At 41.5% G+C, this 13,824-nt stretch overlaps 1 protein-coding gene across 13 annotated transcripts in view; it reads left to right on the forward strand.

Moving 5' to 3' along the window:
• The window catches only part of GPHN (gephyrin), a 798,948-nt gene that overhangs the window by 674,598 nt on the left and 110,526 nt on the right, over positions 1-13,824 (forward strand). For all 13 annotated transcript variants that reach the window (XM_033950742.1, XM_033950736.1, XM_033950737.1 and 10 more), the window contains one exon: positions 2,335-2,472. In XM_033950742.1, coding sequence (XP_033806633.1) covers positions 2,335-2,472 — 138 coding nt within the window. The remainder of the gene's footprint in view (positions 1-2,334; positions 2,473-13,824) is intronic.

The following is a 13,824-nucleotide window of genomic DNA, read 5'->3' on the forward strand; positions in this document are numbered from 1 at the left end:
ATCTAAGGAAATACTTTTTTACAGAAAGGGTGGTAGATGCATGGAACAGTCTCCCGGAAAAAGCGGTGGAGCAGAGACTATGTCTGAATTCAAGAAAGCATGGGATAGGCATATGGGATTTCTTAGAGAGAGGAAGAGATAATGGTTACTGCAGATAGGCAGACTGGATGGGTTATTTGGCCTTTTATCTGCCATCATGTTTCTATGTTTCTATAGCGCGATTCAGAACTATTAGATTAGATTAGAATTGGATGGTGGGAAATCATCTTAAATTGAATGTAGATAAAAAAGGGATGATAATAGGAAGAAGTGAGTTCATGGAGTAACATATTGAAGTAAGGTTGGGAAATATGATTCCAATTAAAAAAAATAAGTAAAATTATTAGGAGTGGTTTTAGATTGTCCTTTGACAATGCAAGCACAGGTGACACAAGTTATTCGGCCTTTTTCCAACTGCATTTATTTAAAAGATTGAAATTGTTAATACCTTGGAATGATTTTTCAATCTGTCTTACAAAGTTTAATAATTGGGAAAATTGACTATTGTGATGATGAAGAGTAGGCAGCATGTACTTCAGGTGATTCAAAATGCTGCGGCAAAGGTTTTGATGGGGGTTAACCAGTTTGTATCAATGTGTCCAGTGTTGAAAGAACTGCATTGGCTCCCCATTGAATGGAGGATATAGTAGTATAAAGCATTGATGGTAGTATACAGTATAAGATCTTATATAGGCAATCACCATTGTATTTACAACAAATAATGTCTATATATCTAACAAATAAGACATTGAGATCTGAGACAGTGATGCTGTTAGTTGTTGAGACAGTAAGAAAGTGTTTTAATGTGTGTCTGAATTATGTTTGTTGATTGGAATCCACTTAGGTATTAAGTGGGAGATAAGTTTATTTTAATAAATGTAATAAGTAAATAAGTCAAAACTTTCTGTACCCACCTGTATACCACAACAATAGCCCTTATGGTCATCTTTATGTAGGTACAGTAGGTTTTGGGTATCAGCAGTTTATGGTTAGATGTTTACTTGGGACTTTTTAATGTGACATTCACTGCAGTACCCCCTAGATCAGGGGTGTCAAAGTCCATCCTCGAGGGCCGGAATCCAGTCGGGTTTTCTGGATTTCCCCAATGAATATGCATTGAAAGCAGTGCATGCAAATAGATCTCATGCAGATTCATTGGGGAAATCCTGAAAACCCGACTGGATTCTGGCCCTCGAGGACCGACTTTGACACCTGTGCCCTAGATAGTGATTGGACATTTTAGCAAGAAAAATGTCTAAATGCCACTTTATCCCATTTTGGGACCATTTTTCTCTTTTGAAAATGAGCCTTATAGTCTCTATTGAGGTTCAAGATAGAGTACACAAGATGAAAAACATGTTTGCATATGTACAAAAATCTTCTCAACTTAACTCAGCAAAGAATACTTACCATGCATAGGATGAAGTTAAGAGGTGATAGGCTCCAGAGTAATCTGAGGAAATACTTTTTTACGGAAAGGGTGGTAGATGCGTGGAACAGTCTCCCGGAAGAGGTGTTGGAATCAGAGAGTGTATCTGAATTCAAGAGAGCCTGGGATAGGCATATGGGATCTCTCAGAGAGAGAAATAGATAATGGTTACTGTGGATGGGCAGACTAGATGGGCCTTTTGGCCTTTATCTGCTGTCATGTTTCTATGTTTTTATGTAGTAGTACCTGTACTTTTATCTGCTAGGGGAAGTGCATGTGTTCCCTTCCCACATATAGGAAATGAATTTATTCATGTGAAAGGTAATCTTATAAAAGGTTACCTATGTATGAAGGCTAATTTATAATGCACATGCATTTTGTGACTTTACCCAGGCTCCTCTCCCTGAACATGCCTGCATTGAGGTCACACAAGAGTAGGTGTGAACATTCTTTGCACCTACTTTATATGCAGTTAACCCCAAGGAAATTTTTATAAAAGCTCTTTTCCACAAGAAAAACAATATTTACCCACAAAAATACTTTTAAAATTATCTCCTTTTTTTTTTTTTTTTAAATTGGAGATAATTTTTAAAGTATTTAAAATTATCTCCAATTTCAAAAAAAAAAAATTATCTCCATAAAAGAATCCTTTTCTTTATTTTGATGAACTTATATATTAGTTCACAAATATGTTGCACCCTGATAGCACTATCACCGAATGAATGCAGGAATCTTTCAGCGTTCAGCAGAATAGAGCTAGACTATACTGAGGTGTGATTAGCATTGGTAATAAAAGGTTAAAAAAATAAAACAATCATTGAATGGCAAACTAATAGTTATTTGTTTCCCCTTGTTCACTTTCCCAGGTCACAGTGCTGTTGATATCACCAAGGTAGCAAGACGACACCGAATGTCTCCCTTCCCATTAACATCGATGGACAAAGCTTTTATCACAGTTCTGGAGATGACACCGGTGCTTGGAACAGAAATAATAAACTATCGAGGTATGAGTAGCAGTATACATGTTCATCTTTCTATTTGTTTCTTTTTCTGTTAAACGGCTGCTTCTTCTAAGTCCACATTTGCAAAGGAATTTTGTAAACCATGAGTAAGTTACAGATTTTAAAGGTTTTTCTTTTATACTGAGCCATCAATCATTTCCAAGCCATTAGTCAGTCATTTCTTCTTGTTAGTCTCCAAGCTTTCAGAGATTGTGTCAATACAGTGAAATAAAAGCACAGGGTAAATTTCCAAAGCAATCTCACCAACTAAAACATTAAGAACACAGATCAGATACTTTGATAATTTATAGCATCCTTCCCAAATTCTTAACATTACCTGAGATGAGGTTGTGTTGACAGAGAAACTGAGCTAGAATTAAAAAAATTAATGCTATGTTTCTTTGCATAGAGGTAGCCAGATTACATTTCAAACTGGCCATGTGGAGGGGCATTTTTGAAAGGATGCCTAAATCAGAATAGGGATGTTCACGTCAGAGCATCCAAAACAAACCTCCATGTCGCATGTATTTATGAACAGCCACTCATGATACAATATCCCTTGCTCCCTTCTCTCTGTTCCTACCCCAGTTCCACGGGTCCAGCAGTTCTCTGATGCAACTTCCAGTTTAAATGGGAGCAGGACGCAGCAGAGGGAAGGCCCCAAAGCTACAGGGCAGTAACAGTAATATAAACTGGAAATGCCAAGGCAGGAGTAGGGGAGGAAAAAGAGAAGTTCCAGACCCACAAAATGAAGAAGGAGGGGTTGGAGAGAAAGAAGAGAAATGCTGGACCTGCAAGAGAGGTGCTAGACTTAGAAAACACCACAGGGACAAATTTGTCCCCGTCCCTATGGGATCTATCTCCATTCCCATCCTGACCCCTCAAGTTCTATCCCTGTCCCTGATCCATCCTTGCAAGCTCTGTCCCCATCTGTACAAGCTTTGAACACTTTAAAATCATAAGTGTTTGAGGCTTGTGCAGATGAGGATAGAGCTTGCAGGGATGGATCAGGGACAGGGATAGAACTTGAGGGGATGGGACGGGGATGGAGATAGATCCCGCAGGGACGAGGACAAATTTGTTCTTGTGTCATTCTCTAGCTGGACCCACAGGAGAGGGAATGTTGGATGGAAGGGAGAAAGGTACTGAACTCCCTGGAGGGGGGCTGCTGGAGGGAAAGGAAAGAGGTGCTGGACCCACAGGAGAGGGTATCGGAGAGAAGGGAGACAAATGCTGGGCCCATGGGTGGGGAGAGGGAAGGGAAGAGAAAGAGAAACATCAGACTAAGGTGATAAAGGAAGAGGAAGTCAAATACTAAACTCAAAGTGGAAGGAAGAAAAGGAGGGAGGGCAGGTAAACCAGGTGCTGGAAGAGGAGGAAAGAGACGTGAGAGAGTAGGATGGATGGAGTATGTCAGAGAGACACATTGATGTGAAGGAGGAAGAGAGGGGAGAAGCTGGACACAGGGCAGTATACAAAACAGAAGCACGGTGGATTTGATTTAAATCAAATCGATTTAAATCACTAGTCAGAAAGACGATTTAAATCATGCCTTATCCATAGGTAGAGGAATTTCATTAAAATATTCCCAAACTGGGTCTCTTTTAGGGCCTGCTGTCATGAGTTTTCTCCTCCAAGGCTATTCTGCTCAATAGGTTTCATTTTCATTTTTACTGCTTGTCCTTCCCTGCTCACATTTAGATCCATGTGCAGAGATATAAACTTAGCACTTAAGAGGTAAGGGGGTTGATTCTGTGTACATCGATTTGCAAAGGAACAGTGGGGCTAATGTCTTTTTCTCAACTCTATATATTTTATAACATTTTTGCTGTGAAGGAAAAGCATGTTATCTCTGCAAACAGAAATTCACATATAACCATATGGAAATACATGAACTATATTTGTGGGCATGTATTTCCAATGATTATTTCTCTGCAGCATTGGGTTAAGATTGGAGCTATCTGCAACTGTGGAGATAGGAACTTCAAAAGGAGTTTATGAGTATGCAGACCTGCTGGCACCAGAAAAAGTGTCAGGGATGCAGATCAAGGGGTTTCTGGTAGTCTCAGAAAGCTGAGCCTAGTAAAAATAAAGGCAACCCTTGAATTCTCAAGGGGGTGGAATAGAGCAATAGCTACACCACCAGAGAGGATTTAAGTTCTGTTTCTGGTGCCAAAAGGGTCTTTAGATTTTCTCCTTCCGTTTGACCATTCATTCTAAGGACTGGAGATATTGTATATAAGTCTGAAATTGTTTAAGATTGGAAAGCATTCAAGTAGAGTGTTTCTTTCACCCACATGAGAGAGTAAAGTTGAGTTTAAATGGCAATACCTGGTATGATCTGAATTATTGGCGAGAAGAGATCGTCTGGTGTGTGCTTGCTGCAGCGCCCCCCCCCCCCAGCTTGGAAGTTGACCCCAGTTCTGATCCCAAACAAACAAATATTTTTGCTTGCTGTAAGCCAGGGGTGTCCAACCTTTTGGCTTCGCTGGGCCGCATTGGCCAAAAAAATGTTTCTGGGGTTGCACAAACATGCAAACGGTGCAGCAAGACAGAGGAAGGAGCTGGCAAGACGGTAAACACCCAGGGGCAGCAGAGGAAAACACTGCATCACCCTCGACTGGAGCCACACAAAATACTTCACTGGGCTGCATGCAGCCCTCGGGCCGCAGGTTGGACACCCCTGCTGAAAGCAATTGCCTAAAACCAAGGGACTACATAAATGGCGCCCAAATGGGGACTTGACAGCAAGCAATAAAATTAAAGACCACATCATTGGTATATGAAGGATCGACTTTTGAGACTTTTTGCTTTGAATTTACAAACATCAGATTGGATCGAGCAAATTTGTAACTGGCCGCTTGGGACTGTATTTCTGGCAGATGAAAGGACAATCAGTGAGCTTTCAGTATGAGTATTAATGGCAGGATGTAGCGTGAGATCCAGGCACTGTCTATCAGAACCAACGGTGAACATTTTTGTCAAATTTCAACTGTTGAGTTTGCCTCTGTGGGTGTAGGGGTTGCTTCCTCCTGTGAGAAAACCTACATATTGGGAATATGAGAGTACACCAATCTGGTGTATAGAAGGAGCAGATTCAGACATATAGAGCAACATACAACATGTGGAAAAAGACTGGAGAGAGAGGAAAATATTTATACCGTGCCCTAGATGACCATTGGAATTGCAAGGTGGAACCTGAGCAGATAGTAAGGGAGAAGCTGAGTGATATTCTGGTTGAGAGTGATCTTAAAGTGCTTCCAGAACATTCACTGTCAGTAGTGTTGGTGCCAGATGTGATTGGAAGAAAGGAGAGAAGGTCAGCAGTATCTACAAAAGACCTGAAGTTTTTGCTAGGACTTTGTAATTTTGAGAGTGCTAAATAGACCAGAAAGCCTACAGACTTAAAGGAAATAGTCCTCGCCATTGAAGGGGACTGGCCGATAGGATAAATATGCTGTTCAGCATGCTAGTTTTGTCATGAGCCAGTGCTCATCTTCCCAAGTTGTTTAAACTGTTCAGAAAGTCTGTTTGAATCCAGAGAACACAACAACAATGGCGAGCCAGCTAGCTGTACATTGAGGAACCCTCCCTCAGGGGTCCTCTCATCTGCCAGAGAAGTGTCTGAGCAGTAACCAGCAATCTCCAGGATTGACTGGTATGAGGCCAGTACCACAGCAGAAATCAGCCCACTCTCTGAAAGCCTTACCATGATATCCTTGGATGAGCTTGAGCCACCCAGTATCTGTGATGAACCTGTGGTGAAACTAGAGAAGGACATGGGGAAAAAATTTGTTCCTGTCCCAACCCCGTTCCCATGAGCTCGGCCCCCGCCCCATCCCCATGATCTCAGTCCCTGTCCTTGCAAACTCGGTCCTTGGCCTCGTCCCATCCCATCCCCAAAAACCTTCTGATCCCATCCGCACAAGCCTCAAATAGTTTTATACTGAACATATTTTATTAAAGTATAAAAAGGAACAATATTCTGTACAATTGTCATTTTATAAATTACAAATAATACAGAGCAAGGATCAACAAAACCCCTGTCTCCTCTCTCCTCCCCCTCACGAATATCCCCTTCACTATCAAGAAAACTGAAGTCAAATTACTACATAATGCTGCATAGAAAAATCAAGTTAACAGAATACTTCAGTCTTACATGGCAGGAATAGTGTTAGGAGAGTGCAATTAAGGCAACTACCCCCTGGTGAGAGAGAACCCTAAGCCAGCTGGAAGCTAAAGAAGCACAGCCTGGGCTTTGCAGTTCCCAGTTATGTCTAACACCAGCTCTAGCAGGATACATATTTCAAATCTGATATATTCTAATCACAAAATAGAAAATAATTTTTTTTTTCTACCTTATGTTGTCTGTTCATTTTATTCTTCACATCACATTGGTCTCAGGCTCTGGTTCTGTTTACATCTGTCTATTCTCTTAATTCATTTGGTAGGGTCTCCTGAACATTTGATATGTCTTCTTTCTCCATGCTCACCATTCATCTTCCATCTCTGTGTATGTTTTTCCCCCATGTTCAGCAAGCATCTCCCTTCTCTGTCTCTTATACTTCCCTTTCTAGTATTTCCCCAGTGCCTATTTCTGTGCCTTCATCATCTCACCATTCTGTGATTCCCCTCCTCCTGTGTACAGTATCACTCCTCTATATTTTATTCTCCCCCATGTCTACCCATTTTCTCTCTGTGTCCATATAACCTCCCATGTCTAGCATTACCCCTCTGTGTCCATATGCCACCCCCTTGCATTCCCCCTTTTATCCTTGTTCCTATGCTCCCATCCATGCCCAACATCTCTCCTCTTTTTGTATGTCTCCCTGTGTCCAGCTTCTCTGCTCTTTTACTCCCTTACACCAATGTGTCTCTCACACTCTCTTTCCTCCCTCCCTCTGCTGTGTTCAATATTTCACTCACTCTTCCATCATCTCCTTGGTTCAGCTTTTCCCTTTCCTTCTTTCTCTTCCTCCCTGCAGGTCCTGCACCTCTCTCCCTTCACTCTAGCCCCCTTCCCATGGGTCCAACACCTCTTTCCCCTCCCTTCAGCGCCCAGGTATGGGTCTGGAACCTCTCCCTTCCCTCCAGCTCCACTCTACCCACCACATGGGCCCAGCACCTGCTTCCCTTCTCCCCCAATCCCCAGACAAGATCCAGCAAGACTCCCTTACCTTCAGCTCCAGCCGGTCCAGCAACCCAAACAACTCCCTCCCCCCTATCGCGGGTCCAACAGCCCCCCACCCTCGCACCCTCCCTACCTCGTTCCCAATGGCAGGTGGCAAAACACTCAAAACAACAAACCTGCGACTCTATTGGGTTGGCCCCTTCACGCTTCTTGGGGCAAGCCTACCAGCCTGTTAGAAGCTTCTTGTACGCAGGGCTGCTCTGACTGGAATCTTCTTGCCACTGAATCCCTCCATCCAATATAACTTCCAGCTAGGGAAACATTGTGGTGCATGACTCAGAGGAGAAGGGATAATGATATGTTGAAGGAGGGAGGTAAAAACAGTAGTGAGACCTCCAGCGGGGCACAAGTGCTGAAGGAGAACCTTGGAGGAGTACTACAAGGATCTGATAAATGCACCCGTGCCTGTCATCAACCTATGAGATCCTTAGGTCCCTCCAGGCCAAGGAGAATGTTCTCATTTACCGGCTCCAAGCTGCTCTGACAAACACATAAAACGAATGGTGTATCGGCTGTGGGCTTTAAACTCCCATTGTGCCACTACCAAACATGGCAGTGGTCGATGCCTTCCGTGAGTTGTGGGTCCGGGACAAAATGTGGATACTAAGGCTGGTCTATACTCAGGACCATGAGACTGTCCAACGGTCGATTCTCAGATGCCAAAATGATTGGAATTTGGGGTGAACTGTGCGTAAAAACTCTGTGAAGGTGTTTTAGTGACACGTGAAAGGCCCATCATTATTCTGTGTCTGAGTTGCTAATTGGGGGTGCCAGTGCCAAGAAGATCTGTGTGTTTTCATTTCAGTCTGTTAATAGAAGAGTTACACTGTTAGGATGTATTGTGCTGATAATGGGAGAAGAATGAATATGAATAATGTGTTATGTTAATTTTTGCAAGGTTTGAGTTATGTATTAAATGTGGTTCCCTTCACAGGAGGCTGCAGTGGTGGGTGTCCCTTTATGTGGTACACTTTGGGCTCCTTTTACAAAACTGCGTTAGGGCATTAATGCGCGGAATAGCGCACGCTACATTGCCGCTCGCGCTAGACACTAACGCCAGCATTGAGCTGGTGTTAGTTCTAGCCGCTTAGCGCGCGGTACTATCCTGCATGAGCTAAAAATGCTAGCGCACCTTAGTAAAAGGAGCCCTATATTTCAGTATGAATCATTCCATTTTGAATGTCTCTCAACCAGAGACTCCAATAGAAGCAGAGTAATACATGAAGTTGTGTTTATGTTAAATAAAGGTGAAATTTGGGTTTGCTCTATAATGCACAGCCCTAAGTGTATTATTGTTGGTTACAGTATTAATATTCAGCTGAATTATTAAATTTTCCTTGTAATGAGTAAAGAGTTACAGGAACTCATTGCCACCCATCATTTAGTAATTTTTACATTTCTCAAGATTTGTAAGCAGGATGAATAAATAAAAGTAGTATTGTGTTCCTCTAATTCAGAAGGAGCGAGGGGGGAAGATAAGGAGTAAATACAATTTAGGTTTGCGTTTCTATCTTATGGACTCTTACAGTTGTATGCAGATATGAGAGGAGTTTCAATATATACAGTAATTGATCAAATTGCATTGATATGATGTTATTTAGTTGTGGGTAGGAGGAACCATTAGGGTGAGGACACCCACAAATAATTCCCTTTTTCATTTAAAAAAAAAAAATCATTTGTTTTTTTGGTAGCAAAGAGGGGTGTAGCCATCTGGAAATACATGAACTATATTTGTGGGCATGTGTTTCCAATGACTATTTCTGTCCAGTTATTATGCAACCTATATGCAACCTATCCTTAAAAACTGGAGAGATTCCGTAAGACTGGAAAATAGCAAATGTCACGCCCATCTTCAAGAAAGGCTCAAGGGGAGACCCAGGAAACTACAGGCCGGTGAGCTTGACCTCGGTCCCGGGAAAGATGATGGAAGCACTGATTAAAGACAGCATCTGGGAACACATCGACAACTATGGGCAGCTAAAGTCGAGCCAGCATGGCTTCTGCAAGGGCAGGTCATGCCTCACGAACTTATTATACTTCTTTGAGGGGGTAACCAGCCAGGTGGATAAAGGGGAATCCATAGATATCATTTACCTTGACTTCCAAAAAGCTTTCGACAAAGTGCCACATGAAAGACTACTAAGGAAGCTATGGAACCACGGGGTGCAAGGGGAGGTCCACCGATGGATCAAAAACTGGTTGGCGGACAGGAAACAGAGGGTTGGAGTAAAAAGCCATTACTCAGACTGGCAATGGGTCATGAGCGGAGTTCCACAGGGGTCGGTGCTGGGACCGCTACTTTTCAACATATTCATTAACGACCTGGAGGCAGGAACAAAATGTGAGGTTATTAAATTTGCGGATGACACCAAACTATATCGCAAGGTAAATAACATGGAGGACTGCGAAGATCTCCAAAAAGATCTGACAACACTGGAAGAATGGGCCAAAAAATGGCAAATGAGTTTCAACATAGGGAAGTGCAAAGTTGTACATATAGGGAAAAAAAACCCGATGTTCACTTACAAAATGGGGGGATCAGTGCTAGGGGTGAGCGACCTTGAAAGAGACCTGGGAGTGATGGTAGACACAACATTGAAGGCGTCGGCACAGTGTGCAACAGCCTCAAGGAAAGCAAACAAAATGTTGGGTATCATTAAGAAGGGTATCACGACCAGAAAGAAGGAAGTCATCCTGCAACTGTATCGTGCTATGGTGCGCCTGCACCTGGAGTACTGTGTTCAATTCTGGTCGCCGTACCTCAAGAAGGACATAGAGGTACTTGAGAGAGTTCAAAGAAGAGCAACTAAGCTAATAAAGGGTATGGAAGACCTCTCATATACTAACAGACTGAAAAGGCTAGGGCTTTTCTCCCTGGAAAAGCGGAGACTTAGAGGAGACATGATAGAAACCTTCAAGATCATGAAGGGCATAGAAAAAATAGACAGGGACAGATTTTTCAAATTAAGGGGATCAACAAGTACAAGGGGGCACTCAGAGAAATTGAAAGGGGAGAAGTTTAGAACAAACGCTAGGAAGTTCTTTTTCACACAGAGGGTGGTGGATACATGGAACGCGCTACCAGAGGATGTGATAAACAGGAGCACGCTACAGGGGTTCAAAGAAGCTTTGGATAGGTACTTGGAAGACAAAGGGATTGAGGGGTACAGATAAGAGTAGAGGTATATTATAGGGATGGGATTAGAGGTACATTAATCAGGGATCACTGTTCAGGCACTAGGCCTGATGGGCTGCCGCGGGAGCGGACCGCTGGGCAGGATGGACCTCTGGTCTGACTCAGCGGGGGCAACTTCTTATGTTCTTAGCCCCATTAATTAGAATTATCTTTTGGGTTAAGATTGGAGCTATCTGCAACTGTGGAGATAGGAACTCCAAAGGGAAGTCATATAGTATGCAGACCTGCTTTTACCAGAAAAACTGTCTGGGACCCAGGTCAAGGGTTTCTGGTAGTCTCTGAAAGTTGAGCCTGGTAAAAAAAGACAGCCCTTGAATTCTCTAGAGGGGTGGAATAGTGCAGTAACTACACCTTCAGAGAGGATTTAAGATGTTTTTGGCACCAACAGGGTCTTTGGATTTTCTCCTTCCATTTGATCTTTTATTGTTTAAGATTGGAAAGTCGAGTTTAAGTTAAGTTTAAGTTTCAAGTTTATTGTATTTGATATACTGCCTAAAAACCTAGGCGGTTTACATAAAATGAAAACATTTGTACAAATGTTTCTAATAAAAATACAAAGAAGTGGGGGAACAGACAATAATGACACTATAGGGTATAGTGGGACACAAAAGGAAAAACAATCAAAGGATATATCATAAATTTATGATGTGGGAAGGGACAAACCAAAAGGGTAGGAAAGATATCTGAAGGAAGGGATGAAAGGGAAGGCAGCTAGGGCCATGCGGAACCGATCCAAATACTTTCATCCACATAAGAGAATAAAGTTGAGTTTAAATTGCAATACCTGATGTTCTCTGAGTTCTTGGAGGAGAGAGGATATTGTCTAGGTCATGCTTGCAGTGGGCTCCGATCCTGGTCCTGAATAAACATATTTTTGTGTGTTCTGTCAGCCAGCATCTGGGTAGGGTCTGGGCAGCCACCAAAAACCCCGGGGTTACACAGTTTTGAGAAATACAAAACTAAGCATCTGTAATAATATCTTCTAGATAGGAAAATTTGCCCATGACATTATGAATGGATTAATGGAATTCATTTACCAAAAAATTTAAATATTATAAAATATTCTAATATTTTTAAAAATTTAAATTTTAGAAACATTTGTACAAATGTTTTTAATTTTATGTAAACCACCTAGGTTTTTAGGCAGTATATCAAATGCAATGAAACTTAGGGGGTCCTTTTACAAAGCTGCGCTAGCGGTTTTATTGCACGCACCGGATTAGCGCGCGCTATAGCACGCCCTAGCCAGAAATCTACCGCCTGCTCAAAAGGAGGCGGTAGCGGCTAGCGTGTGTAGTAATTTAGCGCGTGCTATTTCATGTGTTAAGGCCCTAGTGCGGCTTTGTAAAAGGAGCCCTAAACTTAACTTAAACTCGACTTTCCAGTATTAAACAATGAATATACAGCCTCATTCTACATAATTAAAATGTAATCATTATTTAATGATAAATAACTCTTGTAGTATAATGTATCTTAAATAGTAAACTATCTTTAGATAAATTTTTCCTCAAAAAAGCATTTTATTTTTAAAAAATCCAATTTAAACAAAAAAATCCAATTTTTTTTAAATATTGATTTTTGTCTACCCTGAACACAAGGAAGATATATGATAGGCATGTGGAGACAGAGGCACAAAGGAGAGATGCTGCATGGGAATGGTATATAGTTACAGAGTTTCAAGTTTATTAAATTTTGATAAACCGCTTATCAATGAAAACACACATGAAATGAAGAGGGAAAAAGGGAAAAAATACAGTCTGCAAATAGGAAAGAAAGGGGGGGAGGGAAAGCACACAAGGTAGAGAAATAAAAATAAAATGTGCCTGACACAGGAGCGGGGTATATTTGGCAAGGGGAAATGTTAGATATGTTTATGGGGAGAATAAGAACACAGAAGGGAGATACTGGACATGGGGGGCAAGGGAAACAGAGTGGTGGTTCTGGACAGGGGGAACAGTTAGGGACATAGAGTGGTGATGATGGATACAGGCATGTGGACACAGGGACAGAGAAGGGAGATGATGTGAGGAGACAGATGGAAGGTGGATTCACTATTGATTTACTTGATTCCAAACTTGCACTTGGCACTTTACTATTTATTGATTGTTTTCTATATGAAAGACACTTTGATATTTAAAAGGTTCATGGGGTGACTGAAGGTGATGTTTGTGGGCGCTGTTTGTGCTCATGCGCTGAGGATACACCCAGGTGACCTCCTTTGGAGCTTTTTCTCTCAGGAAGTTCCCAGGACTGATTAGACTCCCTGTGTTAACCATTCTACAAATTCTTTTTGAACAGAGTGAGTCCTGGTGTATAGTTGGAATACAAGGAACTGAAGCAGGTCTGTGTGAGTGGATTCTATAAACGGCGCCACTGCCTGATTGACAATAGCGCTGTTTATAGAATCCAGGCCAAAATGCCTATAGTCACAGCTGTAGCACTTATTTTCCCCTTATTTCATTTTAATGAAATGGTTTCCAGCTACTTACTAGATGTTTGTTCACACTAAACAGCCTTTGGCAGAATGCCGGAAAATGCATTTCATCTTGTTTTAATTGGTTTGCTTCTGCAAAAACATAAGAAAAATCGGAAGATAATGAGTCTGCTATATTTAGAAATCTCACTTTTAAATCATCAGCATTTTTTTTCACTTTCAGATAACTAAAAGACCCTTTTCAATCCTTTTTTTTCTGACGGCATGGTGTTTCTTTCTATAATTAAATTATTGTTTCTATATGAATTACTTCCACTTGAGCAAACAGATTTTATAGTTAGCTTTAGAATGCAGACTACATTCAATTGTAATGTCTTTTTTTTTTTTTTTTGACAGTTTTGATTTTAGTTTAATTAAGTTTTGCAGAAAGCACAAAACAAAGTCACACATTTGCCAGAACACACAGTCAGACCTTCACCAAATACAGAACAATCACAAGTTACAAATAGAAATATTAATATCACAACTGAACTG

This window comes from Geotrypetes seraphini, chromosome 7 (genome assembly GCF_902459505.1).
Source record: "Geotrypetes seraphini chromosome 7, aGeoSer1.1, whole genome shotgun sequence".
Classification (NCBI taxonomy): domain Eukaryota; kingdom Metazoa; phylum Chordata; class Amphibia; order Gymnophiona; family Dermophiidae; genus Geotrypetes; species Geotrypetes seraphini.